The sequence below is a fragment of the Ipomoea nil genome, unplaced genomic scaffold (assembly GCF_001879475.1).
Source record: "Ipomoea nil cultivar Tokyo-kokei standard unplaced genomic scaffold, Asagao_1.1 scaffold2338, whole genome shotgun sequence".
NCBI classification, from domain to species: Eukaryota; Viridiplantae; Streptophyta; class Magnoliopsida; order Solanales; family Convolvulaceae; genus Ipomoea; species Ipomoea nil.
The window spans coordinates 754,461-770,784 of record NW_017618766.1 but is presented as its reverse complement, the minus strand read 5'-3'; the positions used below and the strand labels follow the sequence as shown (position 1 = coordinate 770,784).

Genomic DNA, 16,324 nt, shown 5'->3' with positions numbered 1-16,324 from the left:
ATATATCTAAGAGTCTTACTTAGGGCCTAATTACTACAGGTTTGCTAACTCTATTCCTTTTAGGACTAAGGATTAGGTTTAGGGATAAGGGCCCATGGACTATGGTGGGCCTCTCCTAATTAATTATTGTGATTTAATTCTTTCTTTTAGGTAATTGATTAAATGATTTAATTGGTTTTAGGGATCGTAACACGGGGTGTTACAGAGGGCGTCGAGGCGACCCGAAATCGATCCGCTTTCCCTTCAAAGGTGAGCGACCCATGACTAATCAGTGAGGTAAGGTACAGAGATCAAGAGGCTACTTATAGGAGCCATCCGGAGCTGGGAGGATACGAACGGCCCCGTGGAATCCGGAAGGATGGCAAAAAATCAGAACATTACCAGGTCTATTCAATACAGAGATTCGATGATTAAGAGGGCAAGACAGTTACTACTTCCCCACACCCGGATTGGTGGATCGGGTATGAGAAAATGAGGGACTAGTTGATGGGGTGAGGACCCTGGCCCAAGTAGATGGGCCCAAGAAATGAGTCCGAGATAGGAGATGTGGGTCAGTAGCGAAAGAAGCCCAGTGGGGGGGTTTGGGCCGAGCCCAGGAGCCGGCCCAGGCCCAAGCATGGGAAGAAACCCGGCCCCGAGCCGTTAGGAAGCATTCAAGAGCCTCATTTAAGTGGACTCGGCCCATAGAGCCGTTGATGAGCGTATCACGTAGCAATTAAGTCGGTTCGGGAGCCGATTGGAGGCATTCAAAGCAGGCGTCCCATAAGACTCGGTAGCGTAGGCTGTTTGAAAGTCCATAGAGCCGTTGGCCGACCTAGTAACGGCACCCAACGACCTCGTAGTTGTAATTAGCCTTGAAAGCGGCGATTAATATCCTTTAATTTGGCGAGAGGAGTGCCTACTATATAAAGGCCCCTCCAAGATGTAAAAGGGGCGAGTCCATGCCCAGTGAATAAGAGACACACCTTTTAGCTACTATTCGACTACTCCTCCTTTTGCTGTCACTTTGTGAAAGGTTAATCCACCAACCAAAGGTTGTGTTGGATCTCCTTGGGCCCGAAACCCCAAAAACCAACATTTTCCGTTAAATATTATCTTTTCCGTTAATTTCTGTTAGTTCACCGTTAATTTACTCATTGATTTCAATAAGAAAGGTCTTAGGTTCGAACCTCATCCCAATCAAAGTTGGCATAATTAGTACTCTATTTTACTCTTATTAAATTAATAATAATTTAGTAGCTACAACAAAAAATAATACATATGCATTTCTTTAATTTAGAATTATGTGTCTACAATGTCTTTATTCAAAAACAATTATTCATTATCAATAAATTAAATAAGAGAAATAATTTCATTAGTTATATAATATTTATTTTTCTCCAATATAAAAATTCTCTACATTTAAATTCATCAATTGATTATATTTGCTACATTGTCCCTACAATGTCTTTATTAAAAAAAATTATTCATTAAAAATAAATTAATTAATAGAAATAATTTTATTAGTTATATTGTTATTTCTCCAATGTAAAAATTCTTTACATTCAAATTCATCAATTGATTATATTCACTACATTGTCTATTATCTTTTTTGTGCACTATTTTTTAATTAAATATCAAAGTTATAATACAAAATAATGCTATATATTTATATACCAAGTATTTTATTAATACCATGAAAAAATTAAAAAAAATATAATTAATAAAGTCAATCATATTAACTACTTGAGGAATTTGTTGACAAAGAGAGTATTCAAATCACACAACAAATTGAAGTGAGAACTACCTCGCAATGTCCTTTTTTGACAATCAGTAGTTAGCGGTTAGCGTTAGCGGATTATATTAGCGAATTTGACCATCGAATTATATCAACGGTTGGTAAAAAGATATTTGAAAAAAAGCTGTTTAGATTAACATGTAAAATGACCTAAGGGTATACATATATTTAATAATAATAATAATAATAATAATAATAATAATAATAATAATAATAATAATTGTTTTAAAATATATATATATATATATATATATATATATATATATATATATATATATATATATATATATATAATTAAGTCAATCATATTAACTACTTGGGGATTTATTGACAAAAAGAGTATTCAAATCACACAACAAATTGAAGTGGGAAACTATCTCGCAATGTCCTTGTTTGGTAATCAGCAGTTAGCTCTTCAATATTAGTATATATTAATATTTTATGCTCTAATTTTTATTTGTTCACCCTTATGTCCCGTATTTGGTTTCAACCATACCTATACAATTATTTTATTGACAATTATAATCAATCTTGACTATATTATCTTGCATTTGTAAACTTACAATTGCCTATTTAAATACGCAAATTTAACATTCAATTATCTATGCATGAACAATTCCAATATAATCTTGCATTGATATACTTTAAAGTACTTATTTTTTAAAAAAAAATATTGGGCATTATCCCAATCGCGCAATGTGCGTAAAAAACTAGTATACTAATAAGAGTCCAAGAGAGTAAGGCCTATAATGGGTAGAAAAATGATGGTCAAATTTTTTAATCAAATGAATGGCTCAGATTGATCAGATTTTAATTTTTCCTTGAGATTTCCTTATTTATCCTTAATGAATATGGTTATCCGTTAACTTTTCCGTTAAATATTATATTTTCCGTTAATTTCTGTTAGTTCACCGTTAACTTACTCATTGATTTCAATAAGAAAGGTCTTAGATTCGAACCACATCTCAATCAAAATTTACATAATTAGTACTCTATTTTACTCTTATTAAATTAAATAATAATTTAGTAGCTACAACAAAAAATAATACATATGCATTTCTTTAAGTTAACGGTGAACTAACATAAATTAACAGGGCGTTTGGTTGGAGAGGGGGAATTACGTGGGAAAGGAATTGCAATTCCATGGGAGATGAATTACTGGGAATAAAGTGGGAATTTAAATTCTAGTGTTTGGTTTACAAGAATAGAATTACTGGGAATTTCAATTCCAATGTTTGGTATACATGGGATTTGAAAGGGAATAAGTAGTATAAAGTAAAAAATGTCCATTGTTGTTGTTAGGCATTAATTTTAGGTTAAAAAAGGAAGGGATAATTTTGACTCATCACTATCTTTTTTTCTTCCTAAAATCTCAGGAATTAAAATCACAGGAGACATAATAATTTAGTAGCTACAACATAAAATAATACAGATGCATTTCTTTAATTTAGAATTGTGTGCCTACAATGCCTTTATTCAAAAAAAAATTATTCATTATCAATAAATTAAATAAGAGAAATAATTTCATTAGTTATATTGTCTTTATTTTTCTCCAATATAAAAATTCTTTACATTCAAAATTCAAATTCATCAATTGATTATATTCTCTACATTGTCTCTACAATGTCTTTATTAAAAAAAAAATTATTCATTATCAATAAATTAATTAATAGAAAAAATTTCATTAGTTATATTGTCTTTATTTTTCTCCAATGTAAAAATTCTTTATTACATTCAAATTCATCAATTGATTATATTCACTACATTGTCTATTATCTTTTTTGTGCACTATTTTTTAATTAAATATCAAAGTTATAATACAAAATAATGCTTTATATATATATATATATATATATATATATATATATATATATATATATATATATATATATACCAAGTATTTTATTAATACTATGAAAAAATTTTAAAAATTTAAATTAATAAAGTCAATTATATTAACTACTTGAGGGATTTGTTGACAAAGAGAATATTCAAATCACACAGCAAATTAAAGTGAGAAACTAACTCGCAATGTCCTTGTTTGACAATCAGCAGTTAGCGGTTAGCGGATTATATTAGCGGATTTGACCATCGAATTATATCAACGATTGATAAAAAGATATTTGAAAAAATTAGCTGTTTAAATTAATATTTAAAATGACCTAAGGGTATAATAATAATAATAATAATAATAATAATAATAATAATAATAATAATAATAATAATAATAATAATAATAATAATAATAATAATAATAATAATAATAATAACAATAATTGTTTTAATAATATTTTAAAAAAAAAATATAGATGTGTTTTGGGAAAATCATTCTAAAAAACGTTAAGTGAAAATATTGTAAAGAGTTAATTCCAGCAATGGTCCCCCGAGTATGTTGATTTTCCACATTTAGTCCCCGTCTTTTAATTTGGACAATTTAACCATCAGACTATTAAATCTTTTCCAATTGAAGTCCTTCCGTCAAGTGCTGGTTAAGTGGGTGTCAATTAGAGGGATAAAATTGTCTTTTCCTAACCCAGCGTATAAATCCTTTCCCCTAAGCCTCCGGCAGACCACGAAACCGAAGCCGGCCTCTTCAAAACTCGTCCCCGGCGTCGTCGTTGCCGTGATTGTCGCTCCATTGCAATTGCCTTGCACATTCGGAGGGTGAGGAGTCGTTCTTCTTCCAGTGAGGCCAAGACCGAGAGATCTGATGGTAGTACTCCATTCAATTACGGCAATAATGCAGGCGGCGGTGGCTGTATTCCAGCAATCCCGAAGCTTCGGAGACCATCTTAATCCAGCTCCGAGTTTCTGTACTTGGGAACTATGGTGAATTCCCATGGAGGCATTGAACCGCACAATCTGCAAAACTTTCCCAGCACCAGCGCCACCACCACTAGTGTCGCAAATTCGAGAAAAATGGAGTCGCCGGAGCTGCAACCCCTGCCGAAGCTTCGTGGGCGAAACTTGAGACAAAATTCAGAGAATGCCGAGCCCGGTTCTGGTAGGGACGAAGACGATGAAGAGGAATTTTATTCTCCCGGAGGATCCTTGGGCGGTAGAGAGAGCTCAATCGGAACTAGATCCGTTTCCGTTTCCAGGAGAGCTTTCGCCACCATAGAGGTTGAGAATTCCGGTTGCTCCAACTACTCAACTTCATCTTCCTCTTCCTCATCATCCAGTTCGGGTTCGGGCTCACCCAGGAGCTCTGTATCTTTGAGCATTTCGCCGCCAGGGAGTTCGAGCCCAAAAAGCTCCTGGGAGATCTTCTCCAAGATCTTCTCACGTCTGGGATTAGAATATAGATACTCCACTTAACCAGCACTTGCGAGTGAGGGCGTGGACGAAAGCTTCTCCCCAAAAATCTTGCCAAACAAAGGTGGTAAACGCTGTAATCAACACCAAATTGAAAACACATTAAACCCACTATACTTAAACTAACAATATAATGCATCAACAATCACCAACTGAAAAACTTACTAGAACCTATGCAAAGTCGCTAGCCGATAACTCGATAAGATCTTGAAAAAGGAAGGATTTTCGTTCAGTATATTGAAGTTGGACATAGCTCAGCATGAATCACCCAACTTTGTATGAGAAGCATCAGCCCAGTGGTAGAGTTTTCGGCAAGAATCAACAGTCCTGATGTTGATTATCCAGCAAGAATAAGTATTTCAGCAGTGGAGTCTCAGGTGAGAATAAGCAGCCCAACAATGGAGGAGTCTTCACAGAGAGCAAGAAATTGTATTTGTATTTATTTCGCGTATACATGGTGGGAACGAAGAGGAATTATAGGCCGGGTAAGGAAAAGACGATTTTATCCCTCGAATTAACATCCACTTAACCAGCACTTGACGGAAGGACTTTAATTGGAAAAAATTTAATAGTCGGATGGTTAAATTGTCCAAATTAAAAGACGGGAACTAAATGTGGAAAATCAGCATACTCGAGGGACCATTGCTGGAATTAACTCTATTGTAAATTGCAATGTTTTTATTTTCAGTGGTTTGGAAGAAATTGTTGCTTCAAACTATTGAATAACTAAAATACTTTGTTTAGCATTTTGATCTTTGGGTTACATCATATTTACCAATTGTCCAATACCTTTGGGTTACATTATAATTAAAATTTTTAAAATTTTTACTACATCTAAATTCCTTAAATTAGGAATTTCTTTATCCATAATAATTTATTCAACAATAATGGTTGAACTAAATGAACACTGAGCAAAACACAAAGGACTGGTACCGTTGATTCATTCATTGATCTTGTATATATGTGCATTCATTAAATATATTAGAACCCTTTGCAACAAAAATACTTGGTTACTATTTAAAAAAAGTTTAGTAACAATTATAATGAATCTCCTATATTACATTGTATTCATATATTATGAATTGCATATTTAAATAAACAAATTAGAGATTAAAGGGAAAATTGTAAGAAATGTCCCTCTATAATATGCTAATTATAAATGTCATCCCAGAATTATGAGTGGTGTAAATGTTGCCCCTCAATTATCAAAATAGTGCACATATAGCCCCTCTCGTAACGGACCTGTGGTTCCCCACCGTTGTCCATTGCTGGTACTTCGAATCGAGGGAGGGAAAAAACAACTAAATTACATATTTACTCCAACTTAACGGTGTCGTATACTAACGGGAAACCACATGTCTATTACGGGAGGGGCTATATGTGCACCGTTTTGATAATTGAGGGGCAACATTTACACCACTCATAATTCAGGGATGACATTGATAATTAGCAAATTATAGAGGGGCATTTTTTACAATTTTCCCGACAATAAATTACTTATGTTGAACTTCTCCTATATAATCTTGCATTTATATAATTCCAAATATTTATTTAATTATAAACATTGGGTAGAAAAAATGACCGTCAAATTATTAAATCAAATGAATAGTTCATATTGTTCAGATTTTAATTTTTCCTTGAGATTTCTTAATTTATCATTAATTATATGATTATTCGATCTGTTAACTTTTCCATTAAGTATAAAGTACCTTAATTCACCATTAGTCTAATTCGAATATTAAAGTCTAATATAGAATTATAACAACAACATTAATCTAATTCTAATATTAAAGTCTTAATAGAACTCTAACCACCGGAATCTCCTCAAACAATATTAGTATATATTTAATATTTTATGCTTTAATTTTTATTTGCTCTCCCGTATGTCCCGTATTTGGTTTCAACCATACCCATACAATTATTTTATTGACAATTATAATCAATCTTATGTATATTATCTTGCATTTAATTTGCAAATTCAACATTCAATTATCTAGGCAACAATTCTAATATAATCTTGTCTTGATATACTTTAAAATACTTATTTAAGATAAACATTAGCCATTATCCTAATCGCGCAATACGCGCAAAAAACTAGTATATTAATATAAATTAAAAATTTCACCTCCTATTAAAATAAGTGATGTATTAATGCATCTTGCATGTGACAGAATGTGATAATTTTAGAAAAATGTGAATAATTTTATAATTTAGGTCAATTTGATGATAAACTAAAACTATTTGGTTGTTAGGGTGCGATAGTGGATGCCTTAGTACGATCCAATCTTGAGAGTTGAAATTATTAAAATATTTTTTAATCAAATGGAGTATTATTATATGCCAAGTTTGATGGGTTGTAACCTACGGCACCAATTGTTATGTTATGACTTGAAAGAGTTAATTCAATAAGAGTTCCTTTGTTTTTTTGTGGTAATTTTAAATTTAATATCGAACTATTGTTTTTGTCATTTAATACCTTTATACATTATTTTTGGATACTTTTAATTCTTCACATGATTTTTTTTAATTTTAGTAAAGACATTTTTATCTTTTTATATTTTCTTTTATTATTTTTCCGGTTTCAACCGGTTTAATTGATTTAGGACTTTAGGTAACTTCTAATTTTTTGTAACCATATTTTAACCTGTTTTAGTAAATTCCTAAACCATTTAAACCGGTTGAAACCGGAAAAATAACAAAAGAAAAATATGAAGAGACAAAAATGTCCTTACTAAAAACATGAAAAGTCATGAGAATGACTAAAAGTATCCAAATATAATAGTTTGCGATGTTAAATGCAAAAACAATAGTCTAGCACTAAATTTAAAATTGTCACAAAAAAAAAAAAAAAAAAGGGACCTCTGGTGGAATTAACTCTGACTTAAAATATTTTTAGATTGACATGCATATATCTCACTTGTTGAGAAAATTTCTTCAAATTAGTAAAAATTACAATGAAACAGTACACTCGATCACAATCTTTAAACTTGTGATATTGCTTATTCGAATACAAACTTTCGAGTACAAAAATTAAAAAAAAAAAAAAAAAAACAAACAAACAAAAAAAACAAAACAAAACTAAAAACAAAACAAAACAAAAAAAAAAAACAAAACAAAAAAACAAAAAACAAAAAAAACAAAAACAAAAAAAGTCAAATGGTATAGGTTGTGTTTCAATATTTTTTTTTAAATCCCTTTTTCAACCATACATATAAATAAAAAAATAAATATGAATCTAAATTTCAATAATTGTTTTGGAATTGACATTGGTGATCATATTAAGACAAATATGGAGTTGTTAGGGTATCACATTTGCAAATTAGAAATATTCTAAGAAGTAAGAATATATAATTCTATATATACATTATAAGTTTTAAATATATTTTTATACAAAAATTATGTATCTTTATTCATATCTTAAAAATTAAAATTAAATAGTCAAATGTTAGGTATTGGATATTATATTCATTCGACTGGAAGACGTTGACAAAACTGTTAATTAATGTAATACGGTTCGTTTGGTTACTTTGTGATGATCAGTGGTAGAGCTAAAAATTTTCATTTGGAGGGGCCAAAGGCCAAAAACAATGTATTGTAATGACAATGTCTATTCTATCGGCAAATACTTTGCGACAAGTAAAGTGATTATCTAATTTTTTTCATCACAAATTTGTCATTATATTATTTTAGATTGTGAGGAATTTTTCATGATTTACCTACGTAAAACATAACCATTTTCATATTTTCTTGTAGTGATATAATTATAAACATATTATTATTGGTACAATAATAAATAAGAAAAAAAACTAGACAATTAACAAAAACTGATGATAAAATATTTTTACAAACTACCGGAGTATAAAAATGCTACATTTATTTCTGTACTTCATTTATCCCATTTTATACATTATATGCTGATAAAATTTATATATTTTAGATTATATTAACAACTCTATTAAACACAAATAGCAACAATTACAAATTATAAGAAATTGATTAAGAAAATATGTAAAGAAAGAAGTGTTCAATTGACCAACAAATACTAAATAGGATATATATATATAAAATAAGAAATAAAGAGTAACTATAATTAGTGACACTTATCAATAATTTAGGGGGGCTTGGTTCAAAATTTGGAATTGAAATGGTAATTGAAATTAAATATTTAGTAATGGTAATTGATTTAAGCAAAAGAAGTCTCTTTGTTGGATACCTCGGAGGCTTAAGATATGGGCTCGGACTCTCGAAGGGCCCATGTCGTGAACCATGCACCGAGGCGGCGAAGGCAATACCCTAGCGGCTCAATAAATGAGCTTGGACCCCCAAGGATCCGGGGCCACGATCCAAGCCTTAGGGCGATGAAGGCAATACTCCGAAGACCCAAGAAATAGGCTTGGATCCCTCAAGGGGCCTAGGCCTCGACGGGCGTATTATTTTTTTCAAAGGCATGAAGAACTCGGACACCATCATGGAGTCTGGGGCCCTTGGTGACTCCAACGTGTGGCCACAAGGCGAAGTAAGCAATCCGAGCAAGGGCCCCGGTAGGAGAAGCAAGAAATTTGTCCCGATCCCCCTAATGGTCTAGATTGTGATCGGGGCAGATCATTTCTCTAAACACACGAGAGATGGATGCCCAACAAGTGGTGTTTGCTCTACGTGGTGCTTCTAGTTTTGGTTTGTTGGGGTCATTAGTTGATGATGTAATGAAATTGCAATTACGTTTGGTAGTTTGAATTTCTATTTTACATTATATATACGTATTACAATATATATTTACATTAGAGTTACACTTTAATTTGTAAGTATCAAAATTTCAGTTATAAGTATTATTTCATACAATATTTATCATTAGTAAAAATTATTTTTACCGTAAATAATATTACAATTTTACATATAAATATCACAATATTTATTATAAGTAACAGGTTATTTATTTCAAATTGATATTAAATTTTCTATAATAAGTATTATAATTTCTATCCTAAGTAACAAACAATTATCCTAGACTGAACCCATTTCACGGATCTTGATTTGTGGGACGGACACACACAACTGTGACTCTAGTAAAAAATATTAGAGTTGAGATTCCAATAAATTTTAGTCCTGCTTTCACACTCCCTATTTATATAATAATTGGTTAAAAAGTAAAAATAAAAAAAAAATTTATAATAATAAAATGAATTCTTCTAGTACCAATGTTTATAAATTATTGTTCCCAATGTTTATAAATTATCGCATCATGAAGTATTGAAAATGGAATAAAACAGTAATGAAAGCTAAGCCCTGGTATGACTATAAATTTCCTACATAATGGCACAATAGTACTCGTTGTCAACTACATAGAGAGAGAGAGAAATGGCTTGTGTTTCTCTAACTTCTCTGATGAATACAATCCAGTTTGAGTTCATACAATCCAGCCCGCCCGTGATTCTTGATGAAGATACAGCACATATGATGAATTCTCTGTACCAGAATCTTGGTTTCTTGCTCGCCTTTCTGGAGGAATTCGAGAAGAAACCGGGAAATGATGATGCTACAATCAAAGATTTGGAAGCAAAAATCAGGGACTTTGCTCTTTCCGCAGAAGACGGAATTGAATCAAATCTGACAAACATTTACATGGAGGCGGAGGAGGCGGCAGCTAAAGATAAAGATATGATGCTCTGTCAGAAGCTACGGCAAGTAGCCGACGACACTCACCAGTTTGTCAACAGAGTTAAACGAGAATACTATGATTCTACCGTCCAAGATTCGCCAAAGGTATCTATCTATCTATCTATCTCGGCATGCAGTTTTTGCTTACTTTAGTCACTACACTGATGGATGAAATATCTGAGGGTGTTTGCTTACTTTACTCTTAACAACTTTTTCAATTAGCATTTTGAAAAAAGAAATTATACCAAACAGCTATCAACTAACAGCTAATTTACCAAACACTTTTTTACAACAGCTAATGTTATAAACTAGTTATACCATCTAATTAACACAATCAGCTAACAGCCATTTACATACGATAGCTGTTAGCGGTTAACTGATTACATACGATTGGCCATGTTTGGCAAATGGCTTTTAACGGATAGTTATTACTGTTAACTGATTAAGTTAATTAGAGAGTATAACTAGTTCATAATATTAACTGATTGTAGAATGATATTTGGTAAATTAGTTGTTTGCTGATAGTTGTTTGGTATGATTTTTTTTTTTCAAAAAACTAATTGAAAAAGTTGTTTTGAGCAGTTTTTTGAATTTTAGCATTTTGGAGTTACAAAAAACTAACCAAATACTTAAATTGATTTTTTAACCAAGTCAAACAATTAATAGTGGTCAAATAAGCCAAAATTAGCTTTAACTATTTTACCAAATGATGATTTTCTCAAAAAGCTACTTTAAGAAACTTTTTGAATTTTAGTATTTTAGACATGGTTGAAAAAATTGCTAGGCGCCCTCTAGGCGCCTGGGGACCGCGTAGGGCGCCTAGAGCGATTAATCGGCGCCTAAAGCGCCTAGGCGGGCGCCTAGGTCGCCTAGGTGGCCGACCGCCTAGCGCCGATTAATCGGCGCCTAGGCCCGATTTTTGCAACACTGATTTTAGAGCAATAAATTATTACAAAAAACTAATTAATCAAGCAGTTATAGGTCCTGTTTGGTAAAAAAATTGGCCTATAGGCCAATTTTGGCTTATTTGACCACTATTAATTGTTTGATTTAGTTAAAATATCAATGATCCTGTTTGGTAAAATGGCTGTTAGCTAATAGCTGTTAGCTGTTAGCTGATTGTGTTAATTAGAGAGTATAAATAGTTGATAACATTAGCTGATTGTAAAAAAGTGTTTGGTAAATTAGTTGTTAGCTAATAGCTGTTTGGTATAATTTCTTTTCTCAAAAAACTAATTGAAAAAGTTGCAAAAAGCTAATTAACCAAATATTTTTATTGATATTTTAACTACATCAAACAATTAATAGTGGTCAAATAAGTCAAAATTGGCATATAGGCCAATTTTTTACCAAACAGGGCCAATATAAATGTTTGGTTAATTAGCTTTTTGCAACTCTAAAAGGCTAAAATTCAAAAAGCTACTCCAAGTAACTTTTTCATTTAGTTTTTTGAGAAAAGAAATTATACCAAATAGCTATCAACTAACAGCTAATTTACCAAACACTTTTCTACTTTCAGCTAATATTATCAACTATTTATACCCTCTAATTAACACAATCAGCTAACAACTATAGCTAACAACCATTTTACCAAACAAGGCCATAATCTACCATCCGATCTTATTCTCTGCTCTGTTCTGCACTGCAGGTACATACCGTTTCGTCAGAGCTTGAGAGCATTTCGTTGAGCGAATCTTCACAGCAGTTCTCAAAGCCAAAGGTTGAGGGCAGAATGGTTGAGCATAGCAGTTTTAATTTGCTTACAACGAATTACACTGCATGGATGAACTACATTATATTCATGGTAATAATGTTACCGAAGAATATATTTAATTGGTGTGTAAGTAAATTGAGCATTTGGTTGGGCGAATCTCCAAAGCCAAAGGTCGAGGGCAGAATGGTTGGGCATAGCAGTGAACTGAATACAATAAAAGATCAGCTCACTCGTCCGCCATCTGGAAAACGAAAAGTCATTTCAATTCTTGGAATGAGTGGTATCGGTAAGACAACTTTAGCAAGGAGACTTTATGAAGATCCATCAGTCATATCCCACTTTGGAATTTGCGCATGGACTACTGTGTACCAAGAAGTTAATCTCAGACGCGTACTCTGCGACCTTCTTCAGTCCTTTAGCTTCTCCTCCACCCAAGTGAATACTAACGGAAGCACAAGCGAACTGGCCCAACAATTGCAGAAGTGTTTGAAGTGTACGAGGTATCTGGTCGTGGTGGATGACGTATGGGAAACCAGTGTTTGGGATTATCTCACCAGATGTTTTCCTGAAAGTGGTGGCAGTAGAGTATTGCTGACCACTCAGCTAAAAGAGATTGCTGACTACACTGCTACTTCAGGTACCTATCTTCATAACTTGCATTTTCTAGATTCTAACGAGAGTTGGGATCTATTCCGCAATAACCTTTTTTGCAAACAACCCTTGCCTTCCAAATTTGAGACAATTGGAAGGAACATTGTGGACAAGTGTAGAGGATTACCCCTCGCGATTGTTGTAGTTGCTGGACTTGTATCCAAACTCAACAACACACTTGATGATTGGGAGAATGTTGAGAAAGAAATAAGTTGTCTTGCTAGTACAGATCTTGGTGAACAGTGTTCAAGAATACTGAATTTAAGCTACAACCACTTACCTCAGCATTTGAAAGCTTGCTTTTTGTATTTAGGAGTTTTCTATGAAAATAGTGAAATTCCTGTTAAAAAGCTTGTTAGGCTTTGGGTGGCAGAGGGATTTGTGAAGTTAGTGAATGACAAGAGATTGGAGGAAGTGGGTGTTGAGTATTTACAAGACCTTATTAGTAGAAGTTTAGTCCTAATTCACAGGTGTAAACCTAACGGCCAAATCAAGACATGTAGGATGCATAATCTCCTGCATGGGCTGTGCATAAGAGAAGCCAGAAAGCTAAACCTTTTGTACGTTGAAGACGATGGTTATGATCATGTTGGGGCTTGTCGTTGGCTAAGCTTTAGATCACCAAAGCCCAAGAATTATGATATAATTCGCAACAATTACAAAAAAGCTCGTTCTCTTTTGTGCTTGCATAATGATGATGAGATGGCAATGGTGAATGATCCAAAGCCTGTAAGGTTCAGCTTGTTAAGAGTTCTTGATTTAACTTCTCCTATGTACACCAAGGGAGTTTATGTGACTTTCCCAGATCTTTCTGATCTAGTTCTTCTAAAATACCTTGCTTGGTCTCTGGGCTCGGAGGGTCTCGAGATTATACTGTCTAAGAATCAGAAACTGCAGACGCTGCTTGTTTTGCAAAGTTCAGCTGGGTGGGAAGAGGACTCTTCCCTTTTGCCATCTACAATTTGGGGGTCACCACAGTTAAGGCATCTCGAATTCAAAAACTGTTTTAGGGTGGAGCCTCCAAGCATGGTGAAAGAGAAGTTGCAAACTTTGTATTGGTTGAGCATATCCGATTGCACGGAGGAAGTGTTCTCTATGATTCCAAACATAAACACATTGGGGATCCTTTGTAAGCGTGAATCAACCATATCTCATAGTAGTGGTACTTATAGTTTGAAGTTTCTTCGTTGTTTGGATCAGCTCGAGGATTTAACCATTGAATCTGACTATCCCATTTCTGAGCATTCGCCCCCTCAATGTATACGTGCATTTCCCCACAACCTTAGGAAGCTAAAACTAAGTGGAACTTATCTGCCACTTAGGGATATAGAAGCAATTGCCTTGTTGCCTAGCCTCGAGGTGTTAAAACTTAAAACCGATTCTCTTCTTGGACCTGAGTGGAAACCAACTGATGGGGGATTCCCGAGTTTAAAGTTTTTGCTGCTCCAACATAGGAAACTCCGACATTGGGAAGACTTTGATGATGAGTTTCCCATGCTTGAGCGTCTAGTCCTAAAGGAATGTGTAAAATTGGAACAGATCCCAATTACTTTCTCAAACATCAATTCTCTCCAATCAATTGAATTAGAAAGGTGCCGCCCTGCCCTTTTGGATTCTGCCAAGAAAATCAAAGAAGAACAGCTCAACTATGGAAATGATGGTCTTCTTGTTATTGACCGCACTCCTCAGGTCTATCTCATACATCTGCACTTTCATATATTTTATTATCGGAATAAGGTTCAAATTGGCCACTGAACGTAACCTGAAAATGCAATTAGGCCACTGAACGAAAACAAAGTGCAATTAGACCACTGAACACTCCAAAAATGTGCAATTTCACCTGATAGCAGGTTACCTTCAATTTTAGCAGGTTATCTGCTTACGTGGCAGCTGAGTTGGCATTTTTAATAAATTTTAAATCATTTTTAATAAATTTTAATAATAAATTTTTATTTAAAAAAATTTTAAAAAAATAAAAAAGACTTTATTTTATTTTTTATTTAATTTTTTTTCAATTTTTTATAAAATTTATTATTAAAATTAATTATTAAAAATTATTTAAAAATTATTAAAAATGCCAACTCAGCTGCCACGTAAGCAGGTAACCTGTTAAAATTGATGGTAACCTGCTATCCGGTAAAATTGCATACGTTTGGAGAGTTCAGTGGCCTAATTGCACGTTTTTGGAGTGTTCAGTGGCCTAATTGCACGTTTTTGGAGTGTTCAGTGGCCTAATTGCACTTTTTGTTCGTTCAGTGGCCTAATTGCATTTTCAAGTTATGTTCAGTGGCCAATTTGAACCTTAGATGTTCACACCAGTAATAATTAATTACATTAAACCGGACTTACTTTTTTTTTTTTTTTTTTTTTTTTCTCTGGAGAATGCAGTATACTGCTGAGAAATCTGTGATTTTTAAAAAGAGACCAAAATAGAAGTGAGGTAGGTTTTATCACAGTGACGATTACGAAAAGCTCGCTCGTATCAGGACAACTGCAGTTAAATAAATGGTACAGTTCTTATGTCTTAGGTTTTATGATGATGACGATTAAAGAGAAAGCACTTATGTCTTCTTGTACTATTGGAAAATATTTTACGTTTATGTTAAATAATTGCTGCAAATTAATAAAACTAAGTTTGATGTCTCTCTTTATTTTTCCATGCAGAGCTGAAGAAGGGAATTTTGTTTTAGATGGGAGCTCTTCACTTGTATGATCTAGCAAAGGGATACATGCTTGTTTAATTTGCGATTCCAAGATAGTAATATATTCTTGTATACTTACTGAATGGTTGATTGTAATTATATTTTGTATTACATAGCTTATTGTTTGGCTTCACCCCTATTTATGAATTCTGAATTACTTATACTGTGATGATATTGCTTTGATTCTTCCTATATTATTCACTCTCATCTAGGCCATATTCTTGAACAATTTGTGCATAAACTTGCCCCTGCAGCTACCCATGATGTAATTCTATTTGCACAAGTGCACCACCCTTTGATTGTGTTAGGCTGTTAGCTTTATAGATGGTGTAAATAGAAAATTGCTATTTGCACCAACATTATGTTTTTATTATTATTTTTTTGAATGCTACTGACTCTATTACATTGTAGTATCTGTTCAAACATATTTTCTAATAAATCACAAAAATTTTCAAACATACTTTCTCAATCTAATAATGCACAAAGATTCGATCTAATGACCTCCCACAT

At 33.1% G+C, this 16,324-nt stretch overlaps 1 protein-coding gene across 1 annotated transcript; it reads left to right on the top strand.

Moving 5' to 3' along the window:
* The first annotated feature begins 10,447 nt into the window (after window positions 1–10,447).
* On the top strand, window positions 10,448–13,993 carry LOC109151964 (putative late blight resistance protein homolog R1A-4). Its single transcript, XM_019299556.1, has 3 exons — window positions 10,448–10,852; window positions 12,396–13,846; window positions 13,933–13,993. Exons 1-3 carry the CDS (start codon window positions 10,448–10,450, stop codon window positions 13,991–13,993), a joined length of 1,917 nt encoding a protein of 638 aa, XP_019155101.1.
* The last annotated feature ends 2,331 nt before the right edge of the window (window positions 13,994–16,324 follow it).

Coding starts and splice junctions, on each gene's coding strand:
- LOC109151964 (XM_019299556.1), top strand. CDS start 10,448: ATGGCTTGTGTTTCTCTAACTTCTCTGATGAATACAATCCAGTTTGAG. Junction 10,853..12,395: donor CCGTCCAAGATTCGCCAAAG/GTATCTATCTAT, acceptor TCTGCACTGCAG/GTACATACCGTTTCGTCAGA. Junction 13,847..13,932: donor AATGATCCAAAGCCTGTAAG/GTTCAGCTTGTT, acceptor TTTCTGATCTAG/TTCTTCTAAAATACCTTGCT.